The sequence below is a fragment of the Betta splendens genome, chromosome 22, assembly GCF_900634795.4.
Source record: "Betta splendens chromosome 22, fBetSpl5.4, whole genome shotgun sequence".
Lineage (NCBI taxonomy): Eukaryota > Metazoa > Chordata > Actinopteri > Anabantiformes > Osphronemidae > Betta > Betta splendens.
This window is the reverse complement of record NC_040900.2, coordinates 5108326-5124571: the sequence shown is the minus strand read 5'-3', so window position 1 is coordinate 5124571 and position 16246 is coordinate 5108326. Positions and strand designations below refer to the sequence as shown.

Sequence of the window (16246 nt, the reverse complement as noted above, 5' to 3'; positions counted from 1 at the left end):
CGTAACGCGCTACCATCCTCCCAGCGAACGGCACATCCTGTAGTTAAACACACACAGAGGCGCGAGCGGGGCACGGGGCGAGTCAAGGCGGTCGGTCCGGTCGTCAGGATATCTAGACACACAAAGTCGCGTCACGTTTCGCCGTTGTTGTGTTTGCGTGTTGGCAGAGACCGCAGCCCGTGGCCGCGGCTCACAATGGGGGAGATCGCTCCCAGTCAAGCTAACGGCTACGAATGAGCTAACGGCTCAGATACGGGACACATTTGGAGGCTCCGCAATAGACTCATGCATGAGCAGACAAGCAGCGTTTGGCCACGACAACACAAGGCCCCATTCAGTACTCCGGGGTGGCACTGGTGCACACAAACACACACGCACAATTATCATAATCATCATCATAGCAGGGGCGCTTATCTGCTTTAAAGCATGCGCATGGTTACACACAAACACAGACACGCACACGGAGAGCCAGACTCGGAGCATTCCACTACAGTAGCATTCCATATGTTTGGTTAAGCACAGAAAATCCAGATTTAAGACTGGAGCCTGGACCGAATTTAAAGGATGAGAGGAGGAGGTGGAGGGGGATGAAGACGAGGACAGAGGCTGGAGGAGAAAGGCAAACATTCCTGTGAACCGTGAGCAGCAACAGGACAAACACTGAGCACGAAACACTTCATTTGAAGACTTCCAGAGTAGCGCTGAGCTTTGACTGAGGATTAATTTGGGTTAAACACATCCAAGAATCCAGAACTCCAATGTTATTACGAAAGGCTTGAAAGCGGGGGAAGAGAAAATGCTTCAGTTGATGAGATTTGGGGGTAGATGATAAAAAGACAGAACCCCAGAGAAGCACAGGAAGCAGCGCAGACGCGCGATGCTGCCGGTCCTCAGCGCATTAATCGGCCCCGTTAGCAGCAGGCAGCGCTGGCGGACACTTTGATCATGTCAAGTGTGCCGGTGTCCATCGGCGGCCGATGGACACCATCGCTTCCTGCCACTCTGGCCTCGGCTCAGCGTCATCCCACCGCCGCCGCTGCCAGAGAGAGACCGTCCCGCTGCTCCGCACTCGGCCGCGTCATGTCACATTCATGAAGGCAGCCACATCGCGTCTGCGCTCCGCTTCTGCTGAGTCATCGGACATTCTCACGCTACTCAGTGCTTCCACCGAACCAAATGTGGGATTCTGCTGACTACTAAAACGCATTTCTGGATACGGCGCAATAATAAATAATTACTTTGATTAAAATGAGTTCAGTAATGAGATTTGACACATTCTTAAAAATCCAAAAGATGCCAAATCCTCAAGTGACCAGAGACATGTTTGTCTGGTTTTGTGTGGGTAGAGGGGTTGTGTGTGTGTGTGTGTGTGTGTGTGTGTGTGTGTGTGTGTGCAGGGGAGGGGGATCATAGCTTTTCACTGGGATGGTTAGCAAACCCGTAACCAGGTCAAACTGGAAACAGCTGTCTGCCTCTCTTGCCCCGCTGCAGCTCGCTTCTGCTCACGCATGTGCCGCCGAGCAGAAGCGCGAGGGTGTGTCTGCACCTGAGCGGCTGGTCGTAAAGCCCCCCCACTTCACAGCAATTATAACGTTCGGCACATTAGATGACGGACAAGAACTTCTCAGCACAATCTGTGTCCGCATGCGGCGGCGATCTCTGACTGCATCTCGTAAGGTTCATCTTAAAGCACGCCTTGATCACAAACACAATGGAGGGCATTTGAAAGGGTATCAGTGAATGCTCTGAACACAGACTTCTGTGAACCCGCTAGGTAAACATGAGGCCACACACACACACACCACACGCGCGTTTCATTACATTGTGTCCCGTTACATGTGCTGATGCATTCAAACGCTGCATATAGAAGTTTCCACGTTTCCTCCACAGAGGAACAGAAACTAAAGGAGCTAAAGCTCCATCTTGGGTTCCAGCGTCCAGGCGGCCTCGTTTGCATGGGAGCCCATTTCCTGTGAGTGATTACCAGAACGGGGAATGTGTGTATGTGTGCGTGCACACTGGGGGTTGCAGTTCAGAAAGGTCTGGGGTTGTTTTGTCTGCTCTGGGAGCAAAGGAATGCCCAGATCAAACTGGAAGGAGAGGCCGAGGAGCCCGAAACCGCAGCGGACGCACAAGGAGCTGACAAAGGAAAAAGGTGCAGCGACCCAGACGCGCGACGAGCCGACTCCTCGCTCGCCGCCGGAGACTGCGAACGGCGTTCCTCCTGATGCTAATTGCATTCCAGCCGAGCAGCAAGGTGGAGTAACAGTTTGTCCACACGCTGATGAGCTGTCAGATGGAGAAGCAGCCTAATGACAAACCAGCACAACCTGTCCTCCTAGCTAATGGTTTACAGCCCCGCAGCCTCCCGTGACACCGTCACCCGATACCGCGGCGTAGGGAAAGTTACCACATATTTATCTACGCAACATTACATCGACAACAAGCGAAGTCGGTCAACACGCTCGTTGGCCGAGCGCCTGCTTCCTGCTGCGTAACCCAACAACGTTATCAGTCAACCTCCTAAGGAGGAGGATGCACGCCCCAGACTCCAGCCATCCCCTTCAGTCGCAACCGGACCATGAGGAAGTCTGACATTCTTGGGATTTTTGAGACATGTCTCAAGAACCTTTGGGTGGTGGGGAATTAAATACGGCTCACACTCCGCCACTAGCATGTAGCGTTAGCATTTCAACTTCAAATGCCTTCGGTGTTACAAGATGCTTGTCCGAACACGCAGGAAGCACCGGAGACTTTTCCACATGGCGGGTTAAAATGTGGGTTATTTGACTACTTTTCTATTTGGCACAGCTCTCGAGCGGCGGGTCCAGACTCTGTACACGGATAAATTCCAGTGCAAACAACAATGAACAACTCCACTTTAAAATCCCGAGGAAAACGTCACGGGCCTCTCCTCTCATTTCCTTGTGTTGTGTGAGCAAGCGGAGCCCTGCCCATGCAGCCAGTGAGCCATTCCTTGACTGGCAGAGCAGAATTGATAGGCCACTATTGTTTCCTTTTAAGGTCAATTGTTTCTGAAACGCTTGGCATGGCTCTGAGAACAGATGCAGCCGGCTGCTAGGGGAGATAAAACACTAATGGGGCCGCATTCCTCCGTCCGAGTTCACACCTAAGGAGGAGAGTGACGGGAGGCCGGAGCGCCAGGAGAGGCGAAAGCGTTGCGGGAAGGGAATATGTTTAAAAAGAACGAAGGCGGAACACGACTGGGGGTGTGAAGGTCCAGCGGGTTCGTCCACGTGGGTGGGCGAGAAGCCTCCGCTGCCACCGGCACCGAGCTCCGCGGTGCCCTTTGTTTGACCAGGCAGCCAAAACACATCACCGCATGTGGCGAGAGTGTTTGCGAGAAGGGGCCGAGGCTTCCAGGTACGCATAAACAAGCATACGTCCACGCTCCACCACCCCCCGGCCCCCAGACAGCGGAACATCTGACCCGGTGACGAACCAAACCACGGCAGCAAGCGGATCCCACAGAGGCGTCAGGTGAACGTCGGGGAAAGGTCGGCTCGGCCTCGGGACCAAAGACAGGCGATGGGAGAAGGAAGGAGGAGTCCGAAAGTATGCCTGGTATTCCACGGTGCACACATGAACCACCGAGGGACCTGAGTCTGAATGTGTCTGTAGGTAAAATGGAGGGTGGACAAAGAGGGGAGCTGACACCTGTCTGAGTCTGTATATTGGTCAATCAAAGCATATTTCATTCACAAATCCAGAGATGTTTCAACTTCCTGAATTCTCTTGTTCCTCACTTCATTCCATCTTTACGCTAGAACACGTCCATCAAAGAGATAAAAAGGCTAAAAAGACTCAGCGGGGATTGTTTCCGTCATGTGTTAGTCCAACATGAAACTTAAAAGTGGTTCAGGTCTCTTAAAGTGGAGTCTGCACTTTGGCCAGTTTATTTTTACAGCCTTGCCACGGCTCTCATTGTGCTGCCTCACTTCCACTGGCCGGGACGCCGACCATGAGATGGAGCTTCAAACGCAACGCTGGCACGGAGAGAAAAACCAGCCGGCCCAGACCTCGCCTGCGCTTCACACGGGGCAGCAAATACACAGGAGGTAAGGACGGAAAATAGCCAAGCAGCCGGGGTCGGCATGCATCAGCACCACAATGATGACGACGACGGATGAGCAGGAGGAGGGCAGGCGAAGTCAAAGACGGGTCGTAAACAGAAAAGCTGGACGGGAGACGATTGAAGTTTATTACACTGCAAAACTCCGTGAAGGCTGAAAAGTAGAAAGTGAGCAGAGGAGACAAAACAGCCCAGGACGAGAGAAACAGAAGAGGGGGAAGTGAGCGATTGCCAGGTTGCCATGGCGTCTGAACATTCCTCCCTCTGAGAACATGTATATTTTCTGATCACAAGAAAAATAATCTGCGGGAGGAATTTGATTTTGAGAGCCGCCCTGCGGATCCGAGGCTCGAAGCAGGTCAGACAGGAGTGTGTGTGTGTGTGTGTGTGTGTGTGTGTGTGTATTCCTCGGGTGCCCTGCATGTCAACGGGAGACAACGTAGACATGAGCATCATAGAAAAGCTGCTACGAGTCGATGTTTGATAAGTAAGAAGGCCGATAGTAGACGCAAACCTCCTTCCCCCTTCACGCAGCGAGCAGATGAATCATTGCCCGCGATCATTAGAAGCCCTGTTTTACAGGTAGCCCGCTGCTTCTTGCTCCATCTCTACCACACGCACACACACTCGACTATTTTCCACTAGATTCCGCTTCTTCCCTGCGCAGTCTCGCAACCTTGGGGTCTTGCTGTTTGAGGAATGCAGATGCAAAGATAGAGTGGAAAACCGGGAGAGAGCAACAACACACTGCATCCCTTTATTTATGCGTTGAAAGTCACAAAACAAACCAGAATACTTCACACCGTCACAGCTTTCTGAATTCTGAACAGGATGTAGACCATATTAAAAGCATATCTGGCTGCTGATGCTTGTTGCAGGCTGGTTCTAGTGTCTGCATGGAGATCAAACCCCTCCATACTATTCATCCTGTAAGCATCCACAGTTGTTCTCCACTCATCCATTCAGGTTCCCCTTTAATCTGCCACATTTCCGCGTTCTTAGTTTGAAGTGGTTCTCTAATCCACATGTACATGTTCCGACACAGATCAAAGCTGAGCCATCAGATGCATCAAAGAAAAAAACAAAAAAAAGAAGCGGCGAACACATGCGATGTTGCCTCTCAGCCTCACCCAGGACCAGCAGCTCTGGAGTCAGGACAATACACAACGAGGTTGCTAACATACATTTACTTTAATGTGTGCGTGAGCTACACTACAATTTATCAGTCAATCCATGAACTAAACCCGAAGCTGAGGTCCAGGACCAGGTTTGGGTTTGAGTTCATCGTGTTTGCACCCTCAGGATGAACCCGACCTCTGCTGAGGCTCCGACTGATGCTGCTGCGCTGAGCTCCCGCCAACAACCGTCACGTCAGTCAGTAGCCCAGCAACTGCAAATAACAGACTAAACATCGACTCCTCAGCGAGGGAGGCTGTAACTATAATGCCATGAAACAGACATATTACAGCGTTCAGCCCATAAACACTCATTAAACTGCAGTGACGGTGCCCAAGACATACAAACCCTGCTGCTGGTCGAAGGACTTTGGGTCAACAGTCGGCCATTTATGGATGCCGCTGAGGTTAAAGCCTCTACTTCTGCAGGTGGCATCAAGTAGTGGATTCCACCATCAGGAATGCAGGACCAATAGAAACCTGAGCATGGTTCACCACCACCCCTCCCCTGATTATGTTCTGTCTGACTTTAGGAGGCAGAATCCACCTTAAGCAGACTGGAATGGCTCCTGAAATATGCCAAAAATGCCCCGGACGCCCCCCCCCCCTTTATTTTCCTGAAGACGTAGGTCTGCGAGCCCACCTTCTTTCCCTTCTGGATCCCCAACCCGCAGCATTCCTGCGCTGTACACTGCCGCGAACACACGCACGCTTATAATCACAGATGACCCACTCACACAGAAAATGTGAAGGACATTAATAACACAAGTTTCCACCCAGCTGACCCAGACGTGCCTTTTAAGGGTAGGCGGTTCAGATTTCTCTTTTCATTAACTTCCAAAAATACCCCCGGACCAGGCGGGAGATGGGGGATAGACAGGAAAAGAAGGGGGGGGGGGGGGGTCTCCTCTTTAGCGAGGGAGAAAGTGAGCAAGACAAGATAACAATCGGAGGGTTGGAAGGGAAATACTGGCCTGATGGAGGAGAAAATGCAAGTGTGAATTTGCAAGAAATGTCTTAACTTCAGCTCCCCCCTCTTCGAATGCCTCCCTCCTCCTCGCGCTCCGAGCTGTGCCTCCTACAAGCGTTTCAAGTCCGTTTGTATCCCCTACCCGTCCCAGGAGGACCCAGGAGGCAGCCATGTTTGAGGAGCCTCTACTATCACTGAAACAGAACACGTCTGTGTGACTCGGTGGGGTCGGCAAAATATCCGACAGGAACCGTGCAAAGAAGAGGCGCAGAGCGGCAGAGTTGAAGCAGCAGAGCGAGACACATTATCCTGCAGCCGCGTGGGGCCGACCACAGATTAAACATTAGACTTATCACCTGCCGTCCAGCGGCAATAAACACATTCTTGGCATCAGGCTTTTGCTAAATAGACCGGAGGCGTGAGCGCAGGACACAGAGAGCTCAAGATTCCTACGCCAAGACCTCATCACATCATTCAGGTCAGCTGAAGTGTCTACACCTGTGATGAGCTCGAATGAAGCTGAACAACCTACAGACAAGTGCCAGAGTGACAGAACAACCAATAATAAAACGTGATGCTGCGACCCGGAGGTAAACACAGCTGTCTGCTCCTGTCACGATGAACACCAGGTGATGACTTCATTTCTCTTTTTCCATTCCACAGACCAGCTGCCTGGTTTTGGGTGATGTTGTTGTTGTTGTTGTTGTTGTTTATGAGAGCAGGTGGTGCTCATAATATTCTCCTGCCTGTTTGAGGACAATGCAGAGAATCTGCAGCTCTGCGTCGGTGTCTGTGTTAATGAGGGGGGGGGGTGAACACTCAGGGCCGAGATGTGCTCCTGGCTGCTGCTTGATGACTGACTGACGCGCTCAGCCTCTAGTATCTGATGACAGATCTACGTGGCCGGGAGCGCAGACGTGTAGGCACACATACAGCGCACACACACACACACACACAAAAGGTTCAAGTGGTTTGAACTCCAGCTGAAATCACAGAGCCCTGCCCCGTCAGCGGCCCGCCGTGGATAAGGAACGCCGGCAGGAAGAGCAGAGGGAAGTGAAGGGAACAGGACCAGGGGAAGACGATACGGAACATCCAGGAAGTGGGTATGTCCTGGAAAATCTTCCCTCTGCTGCACTTCCTGGGGCATTTTCTATCTCTTGTCGTGTTAAGTTGCTTTTTGCCGAGCGTGAAGCCACACACACTCCAGACACTCAGTTCAGAAATCACTTTCATGGCATTAACCCACGTTCTCGCAAGGCTGCGAGTAGACAGACGAGCACTCCAGGAGGCCTGCGAGTCGTCGACGGCAGACTCGGCTCCTGATACCGAGCCATAACTGCATTATAGCGGCACACGGTCATAACGGATGCGCTCTCACAGGCTGTGTGTGGGCTCTAATACGAGCTCCAAGAGACCATGAATCACCTGCGCTATTTCGAGGAGGCCCCGGTTTTGTAACGCCTGCGACATCGCCCTGAGGCCTGCGGGTGCGTCCGCCGCTCCATTCCTGGGCGCGAGGGGTTACCGAGGCTAAAAACCAACGCTGTCCTAACAGGATGTGTTCGCCGAGTCTCCACCGTGGCGACTTTCTCACCATGGCTTCCCTCCCACTGAGAAACAACACCATCCTCACTTTTTTTGCATGCACTTGCACTTGTAATTCCACACTAACGTGACGGCGGCACACGAGCGGTGGGGGGATACGCACATTATCGCTGATGTGAGTGTGGCAAGAGCACAGCCACCGGCATTCCCCGCGGTTTGATTTTCCCAGGCGCCCAAACCTCAATATTTTAATTTAATCCCCGGAGCAGTCGTTTAGCCACTGCGTAATCCCCGGGTCCAGTGCTTAGTCTGATAATTACCCTTATTGGACACCCATAATGATTAGTTTTTGGTTTCACCCAAAGCTGTGCACGCAGTTCCGCAAGGAGGCCGCGGTGTTCTGCCGAGTGGAAAAGCGATCGCGCGAGGTGCCGTTCGGGTCGCGAAGGAGGGGGGGGGGGGGGGGGGGGGGGGGGTGTTGGCGAGGCGAGTCCCGGACCGGACGTGATGCCAACCGCGTCCGTGTGCGAGAATCCTGGACACGGTGATCGCAGAACAGCTGGCGGCGGCACGCCTCCTGTGTCAACAAGAACCCAGTCCAGGTAGTTCCGCCCTCCAGCGGGTCTACAGAACCAAACAAGGGGGCGCGAGATTCCAAAAGGGTCCAAATGCACCCAGCAGCAATCGGGGCCCATTTAGGCGTCTCACCCTCCACTTCGCTGCTACTCTCATTTGATTTTCCCTCAGCGTTCAGGCGAGGGAAACTTCCAAGGTTGACAGCGTAAACTGCTGACATTCCCTCCACATGTGGTGTAATAATACCCACGCTCAGCTGGTGCTCGGAGGGCGAGTCCTACTGGAAAACCATCAGCCACTCTTTGTCTTCATGTCTGAAACAGGTCAAGGCACGTCCCCTGCATCTCCTCACGAGCCCCACCTGGAACACTGAAACTACCTGGGAGGCTCAGTCCTAGGTTGGGTTCTTCCACCTTGTTTTCATACATTAATGTGCTTATTATCCACACACTGCTGATTTAACAAATCATCAAAAGGTAAACACACTTTATTTCTACTTTAGATTAATAATCACCACTACTACTCAGTGTGCTATGTTACATATGCTAATGTCTGTGGCTGGGTCTTGCTTCAACCTAGAGGACACTGGGTCCAGATCAGTTCTGTTCTGGTACAAAGTCTCAATGAGCTAAAGTAGCTAAATGTGATGTACCTCAGTAAAAACGCGTTTTACGTCCTCTCATTTACAGCTATTTCGGTGTAGCGTTTTAACACAACACTGCGACGCTAACGCGTAACTGCGCGTCGTTGCCCCGCACAAACTGCGACGCCTCGGCCGAAAACAGACGCAGACCGTGTGCGCGCCGCACCGCTCCGCTTTGAGCCACCTGAGGGCTTTTTTGCGCCGCAGTCCTGGATGATTCCGTTCGGCTGGAAAACGCGCAGAGGTGGAGGGGGACGACGGAGGAGGAGGGGGGGGGGGGGGGTTGTGAAAAACTTGCCGCAGTTCAGACTTCTGCGGTCGCTCCGAGTCAGGAAGCCGCTGCGCGACTCCGCAAAATGCCGCTCACGCGTCCGCGCGCGGCGAAGGAAGGAGAAAACGGCGACAACTTTACCTCAGCGGCTCCGGCGGCGGCTCGGAAACGCGCCGACGGTAATTCCACAACTTCCCACGGCCGGAGCTCGCGCGGACGGTAGGACCCGCCGCTGCTCATCCACATATCCAGACGCCGCCAGAGTGCGCGCGGCGCGGCGCGGCGCGGTGCGGTGCGGGAGGGGGGGGGTGCGCTGCTTTTCGCCGTCCTCCCGTCCCCGAATCGCTTTCGCCGCTCCTTTCCTCTCGGATATTCCCACCTCGGGCCGCGCGAGATCAACGCGTCGCATTCCACCGCGTCCTCAACAATGACCAAAAAAAAGGTGGGTTTTCCTTTTCGGCTGCTGAGGGCCCACCCCTCTCGGGAAGACTCTGCCCGGTCTGACCGCAAAGAGAACGCCCTTCCCGGCTGCGAGGTCCCGCCTCTCTCCCCCCACAGTGCGCCGGCGAGAGGAGGAAGGGATCCGAGCTGAGGCTGCGTGGACTCACGGTAGCTCCCACTGAATGACCAGCAGGCGCCCCGTGGTTATTAATAATCACCTCTGCTCCAATCAGACCACGCATAATGCATAATACGCCACAGTCTAATTAACGCGTCATAGGTCGCTCCAACCAGACAGACTAACTTTCCCGTAGCCATGGACACCGTGTTTGTGCACACACTGTCCCACGAACGATGATTAATATTCAGTTTATGAACGCGCTATTGCGACATAATGTCGTGCATCGTGCACGCCGTGCAGGGGGGCACGTGTGCCGTGTACAGTGAATTTAAAAGCGGCCCGTGGACAGAGGGAGGGATCTCTGAGCGAAACCCACCATTTAAAGTGTGATCGTGGTAAATGTGTCCTGAGATGCCTTCCACGTTTGGTTTGGCTCCAAACCAGGAGCACGTCTGACAAGCCGTCTTTCAAAACAGCCGCTGCACGCTCGTTGTCTTTCGGTTACGTAACCTTGGAAACCACTTAATGATCAACCTTCCACGTGGTGTGACTCTGATAGGCGGCCGGCGGAGCAGGTGAGGACGCGCCCACGCCGTGAAATCGGCTCCTGTCGCCGAACGGGACGCCGGACGCTTCCACAGTGGGTCGGTCCGGTCCGGTCTGCTGGCGTTCCCACACTCGGGCCTTTGTTAATAAAAAACATCGCTCCCTCTCAGAAACGCAACACTCTAATTATATCACTCGACATAATTGGCGAGGCGGGTGACGAACGCTGCCACGGTGCCGCTCTCCACAGCTGGGGACGAGGCCAAAGATCCCGAGGAATCAACGGGAAATGAAATCCCTCCAGACGCTCGAGGCCGAGCCGACGTGCCCAGACACCTGAACGCACCACAGCCAAAGCCACAGGTGTGTGAATACGCGCCGACGCTCTCACCTGCGTGTGTCTGCAAATCTCCCATCCACATCTGTGCATGACTTAAACGGGAGATGTGCAACGTGAGCGCGTTCGTCGGTCTGGTCGAGACATTAAAACCAAGCTGGATGTGCAGCATCCGAAGCACTAAAATCCATCAGGGCAGCAGAAACGCAAGATGACATATCGGCTGGGGCTCGTTTTTTTTTATGAGGTCGTGTTTCTTCCATTCCGGCATGTTCGCTTCATGCGCGGACAAGTTCCTGTCGTTTGAGGAATTTTGCCCCGATACATCAAGTGATATGAATGTAAATGTGGGGCGGACGTGGTTTCAGGGAACACAATCTGCAGCTTCAGGAAGCGCTGTGTCCGCGGCCCGCGTCCTTCCGGATCCCAAACCTCCGCCCGAACCACTGGAGGAGCTTCACGTGTTGTTGTTTTTTTTTTTTTTGTTGTTGTTGTTTTTTTGCCTTTGACATTTTAAGCATTTTATTCCACCCGCGGGGACTCGCGGTGACTGTAACAGCAGTCAGCGGTAATCTCTGATAATCCCCGCGCAGATTACCAAATTACAAGCGGGCAAAAGAACAGAGTGCACGGATCAGGTCAGCGGCCACCTGACAAAAAAACCACTCTTTCCACCGCAGCGTGAACGGATGTGAGGAAGGAGCGCGAGAGCGGGAGGACGTCATTCCGCCGCGTGGCCCACGGGCCGCCCTCCCACTTTGCGTCCTTTTAGGAGCTCGGCCGAGGATTAACGTGCTTAATTCACTGGGCTCTCTGGGTTATGGACAGTATTTAAACAGATGTAACCCCCAATGGATCAAAATGTGGGACAGCTCGACATGTAGGAAAACACGCACTCATCCTCTGCCATTAAGCACCGACAAGTTCACGGGCTGGTAGCGCAAGAGAGAGAGAGAGAGACGGGTATTTAAAAGTTCCTGTCTCGCTGTCAGTTCCGACATGATTTCTGGAGCGCAGATGCCTCAGCCTGTCTCGCGCCCTCGTTCTCACTGCGGGGGGGCATTCCTCCAACCCCGGCCTCTGGCACACAGTAAATCTGCCTGAGAGGAGGAGAGCCTCACTGCACCGGGGAGGACGTGCGGCTGAACGTGACCTATTGATCAGTTCTCAAGCTCGTGCCCCCCCCACCCCCCTCCAAACGAGTACCTGTCTGTTAGCGACCGAGCTGAGGTGAAGGAGCGGCTGTAAAAGGTGTGAATGGCACGAGGGGGGCTCCGTGCAGGCAGCTCCCTCCCATCCTGCCTCCCTGAGGAATGCATACCTCGGTTGGAGATCCCATAAAGAACGAAGGAAAGCCGAGCGTTCAGCATCACCCTGCACACGTGGATCGAACGCAACACCGATCACCTAAATCTGCCTCAGATGAGCTTTTCTGCGCCATTAGCGGACGCGTTGAGGAACTGAGGTGAGATGATGAATCGGCTGCTTTGTAACTAGATCAGAACCCAGCAGCTGTCACCATGGCAACATAATAACGTTAAAGTCAGACAGCAGAACAAAGCTGTGTTTATGTTTTAAACATTCTTAAGAACATTAAATTATATGTTCTCCCTGATTGGGAACCGCAGTAATGAAGTTGAACAGAGGTGAAAGGTTGAGTTCTCACTGTCTCGCCCTGTTGCTGCTGCCCCCTGGTGGCGACAATATGAATGACCGCAAGATTCAATTCAACAGCTGTGTAGTCAAGGACATCCATTACGCATTAGCTCAGTGTTCTGGGTTCAAAAGGCTGGTTTCCTTCTGCTTCGGTCAACCCGCAGCACACAGCTGCTGCAGACCGCTGGTTCTAAATAAGCGGAAGGTTTCCTCTGTGGTAAAAACGTTTCCTCATCAAGGTTGGTTCTTGTTTTCATTATTATCACAGGAAACAAATGTTACTCAGATTACAGATTAACACTAATCTCGTGTGTAGTGTAAATAAGGCCGCGGCAGCTGGTAGGTCCATCTTAGCGAAGCACCAAAACAGGAGAATCCGCCCGGCTGAGGGCGCGTTGCCCATCAGCAAGGCAGGCTTGTAGTTCGAATCTGCCGCGCTCCCCACTTCAAATCTCAGTGACTTGCTCAGGTAGTGATCAATCCACACGAAACCACAAACCACGAGCAAGATGCATGATTTTTTACAGCGTCCTCCAACCCTGAGACATAATAACAGCAGAAAGGCTGGAGAAGCTGAGCAGAGGGGGGGGGGGGGGGACTCAACTGGACTGACGTTCCAAACCTGAGTTTCCCCCACTCTCATTGTTGAACCTCGCTCTCCCCCGTGTGGATAAAATGCGTTACTACATCCAGGTCGTTTGGTCGTCGACCTTGATGAACTGTTGCACAATGTTCATGCTAGAAACAAAGCACAAAAAACAACAAAAAAGATATAACAAAAAACAAGAGAAAGAGTCATGCAAAGAGACAAAACAGATGAAGAGAACAACTTTTAGAATGAAACCAACTTAACTATATAAATGAGGAGAAAACATAGAAAACGCAATGCCTCAACTTCACTGAGGATAAAAACAGAACCAGAAAACGGAAACAACCCAGCACCAGAGTACAGAAGAAATGCTGAGTAATGACAAAGCACATACACGTCTTTTACACATCGTAGTACCAGTAAAACAACATCAACGCAGTGTTTGAAAGTCTCTCCTATCTACACTCAATAAACCAAACCCATGCTGTGTATTCCTCATACTGATCACAGATCAGTCCTGTTTCACCAGAGCTTTGCTACTGACATCACTTCCCAGTCAGGCCAATAAATTAGAACTTTATGAATGAGGAATTGCCACTAATAATAATCCGGTATTGCTCAAAGTGGGCCCTTTTTGTTGTATTGGCAGCTCATGTGAGGAATCAAAAGGCGTCGGCAGCGTGCGCGTTGCACCACTCGGGCATTTCCCAAGAAGGAAGATGTTCACACCTCCTCCTTTCAGGCGATTAGAGCGACTGCACTGTGACTGACTGACATTTCCAGTCCGCTCACAAACAGCAGCGCGACGAGAAGAGCTCCCACTGTAGAACAGAAAGAAAAACAAGTAAGTCACCTCTGATTCAATTCATCTTAAACTCACTGAACTCAACGCTGCTCAAACTTCGCTTTGAATCTGAATCTGCAAGACTAACCTTGAATGTATCAGGAGACACTTCATGCCTATTTATCGCTGCTTCTGTTGATCTGTTTGTCTCGCGCTTTCCCATCACCGTTATTCTAATGTTGTGTCCTAATGTTCTTCACAAACCGGTTTTCTCTGACCAAACTACAGTAACTGTTAGTAAATAGGCTCAGTGTTAAGACTCATGCAACCGAGTGTGAGTGAGGCGTCGCAAGTGTGAGGATGACTGGACTGGGACTTATCCGGCGAAGGAATGTCTTCCCGGCTCAGATTGCGTGAGCTCATGAGTGGAGCAGCCAAACTGGCTTCTGGGAGCGTGGATGACGCATACGTAGAGGCGAGCAGACCCACTGACTTACTGTAACGGCAGTCAATAAAACTCCCTGTCACTTCCACTTATGGAAACGACCGATCCGTTCGGTTCAAGGTCAAAGGCTCATTCCTGTGAATCAGGTTCAGACAAACCTCCGCAGGTTACGAAGAAGCTCAGCCGTTTTGCAGCTTCCTCCATCGTCTAGTACAGTCTGTTTGTGACAGATCATGAAACTGCAGACTCGCTTTTTCCCTCTGAGGTGTTAACGCCTCTCGCCCACCGCCGTAAACATGCCAGACTTCTTGTAAGTTCTCCTTCCTTAGAGACGGCCACTTCCTGCGGAGGCAAAGGAGCGCCTCGAGAACTCGTAAAAAGCTGTGGCGCCGTCACTCAACCCTGTTTAATGTGCTTCGTCTCCCGCAGAGCAAACATGGCGCCCTCGACCCCAGAGCCGGCGGCCCCGAACGGCACCGTGTTCCTGGACTCCGAGTTCCGCTACGTCCTCCTCCCCGTGGCCTTAGGCATCATCTCCGTCCTGGGCGCCGTCGCCAACACCTACGTGCTGTTCGTGCTGCGCTCGCTTCGCGAGGCCAAGGCCATGGGCGAGATCCGAATCTACATGACCAACCTGACCATCGCCGACCTGCTCTTCGTCTGCGCCCTCCCCTTCTGGGTCGACTACTACAGCCGCGGGGGCAACTGGGTCTACCAGGACTTCCTGTGCCGCCTGACCGGCATCATGTTCTTCGTCAACAACTACTGCGCCATCCTCTTCCTCGGGGCCATTAGCGTCAACCGCTACTGGGCGGTGACCCGGCCGCTGGACGCCGCCTCCTCGGACCACCGGCGCCGCGGCATCGTCATCAGCGTCCTCATCTGGGCGGTGGTCGGGCTGGGTAGCGCCTTGCAGCTGGCGAACTCGGGGGTCAACATCGACGCCAACCACGTCACCCGCTGCTGCGAGGGCTACCAGGGAGCTGGAGAGCCCGAGAAGAAGCTGCTCGCCGCCATTCATTTCGCCATCGTCGGGGCGTTCTTCGCCATCTTCGTCCTGGTGGTGGTCTGCAACGCCCTCATCGCCCGGACGCTAATGTCTCAAAACACCTGTCAGTCCGAATCCCAGTCGATGAAGTCGTTGTTCAGGAAGTCCACCTGGACCGCGTCGTCGGCGGGCAGGAGGCCCCGCGGCGTGAAGCGGCGGGCGCTGCAGATGCTGTGGGCGGTGGTGGGCGTGTTCGCGCTGTGCTTCGTGCCGCACCACGTGGTCCAGGGCCCCTGGACGCTGGCGGTGGTGCAGATCCAGGAGGGCTGGGGCCACGTGGACTGGGAGCAGCGGACGCTGCAGGCGCTCAACGACGCGCACCAGATCACGCTGGTCCTCATGGCCCTCAACTGCATCCTGGACCCCGTGGTGTATTTCTTCGCCACCCGGAGGTTCCGGAAGGTCATCAAGAGCCACGCCAGGAAGCTGGCGAGGGGCGAGGGCTGCTCGCAGACGGCCCTGACCCAGCTCTCCGTGGACAGCAGGAACCAGAGCCAGCGGCTGCAGGGCGAGCAGCCCGGCGCCGCCGCGGAGGCGTCGGCGGCTTCCTGAAGGGCGGCCATTTTGATTTTGCGAGCGGGAGCGCGGGAGGCGGCATCAAAACGCATCAAACGCGCGGCAGTGTCAGTAAAAGAGAGTGTGAGAATATTGTCTCAGATCGAAGCAGGGACTGCGGCTTCAGTGCTTGGGTGAAACCGCAAAGAAGCAACCTCCCAAGGTCGCGTTGCACAACTTTGTCTGTGACCAAGAAAGCTGTGAATATTTGCTACATACAACATTTTAATACATCTATTTTTCATGTATTTTTTTATGCTTGTTCAAGTAAAGCTGTAATTTGTAATTAAAGTGTGTTTCTGAACATTTGACTTGTTTAATAATGGTCTCATCAAACTTAGAAGTGTGAACTGTAACATCTGCATGTCACACACACACACACACACACACAGAAAAAGCCCCGGACGGGGCGGCGTGAGCTAACTCTCTTCTGCCTCCGCGGCGCTTC

At 53.1% G+C, this 16246-nt stretch overlaps 2 protein-coding genes across 6 annotated transcripts in view; one reads left to right on the top strand and one right to left on the bottom strand.

Moving 5' to 3' along the window:
• The window catches only part of luzp1 (leucine zipper protein 1), a 27769-nt gene extending 17990 nt beyond the window's left edge, over window positions 1-9779 (bottom strand). Inside the window, exon 1 of the mRNA XM_029139592.3 lies at window positions 9418-9779. The gene's annotated coding sequence lies outside the window, so the exon portion shown is untranslated. The remainder of the gene's footprint in view (window positions 1-9417) is intronic.
• ptafr (platelet-activating factor receptor) lies at window positions 8723-16106 on the top strand. 5 transcript variants are annotated; one of them, XM_055505813.1, is made up of 3 exons: window positions 8723-8838; window positions 13616-13810; window positions 14625-16106. In XM_055505813.1, exon 3 carries the CDS (start codon window positions 14632-14634, stop codon window positions 15793-15795), a length of 1164 nt encoding a protein of 387 aa, XP_055361788.1. In that variant the 5' UTR covers window positions 8723-8838; window positions 13616-13810; window positions 14625-14631; the 3' UTR covers window positions 15796-16106. The 5 variants fall into 5 exon arrangements, with proteins under 5 accessions (XP_055361788.1, XP_055361789.1, XP_055361786.1 ...); XM_055505811.1 differs by lacking the exon at window positions 8723-8838 and adding an exon at window positions 9903-10747; XM_055505812.1 differs by lacking the exon at window positions 8723-8838 and adding an exon at window positions 10774-12186.
• Window positions 16107-16246: the final 140 nt, after the last annotated feature.

What these genes read in the sequence shown, in the direction of transcription:
- ptafr (XM_055505813.1), top strand. Translation starts at nt 14,632, where the DNA reads ATGGCGCCCTCGACCCCAGAGCCGGCGGCCCCGAACGGCACCGTGTTC.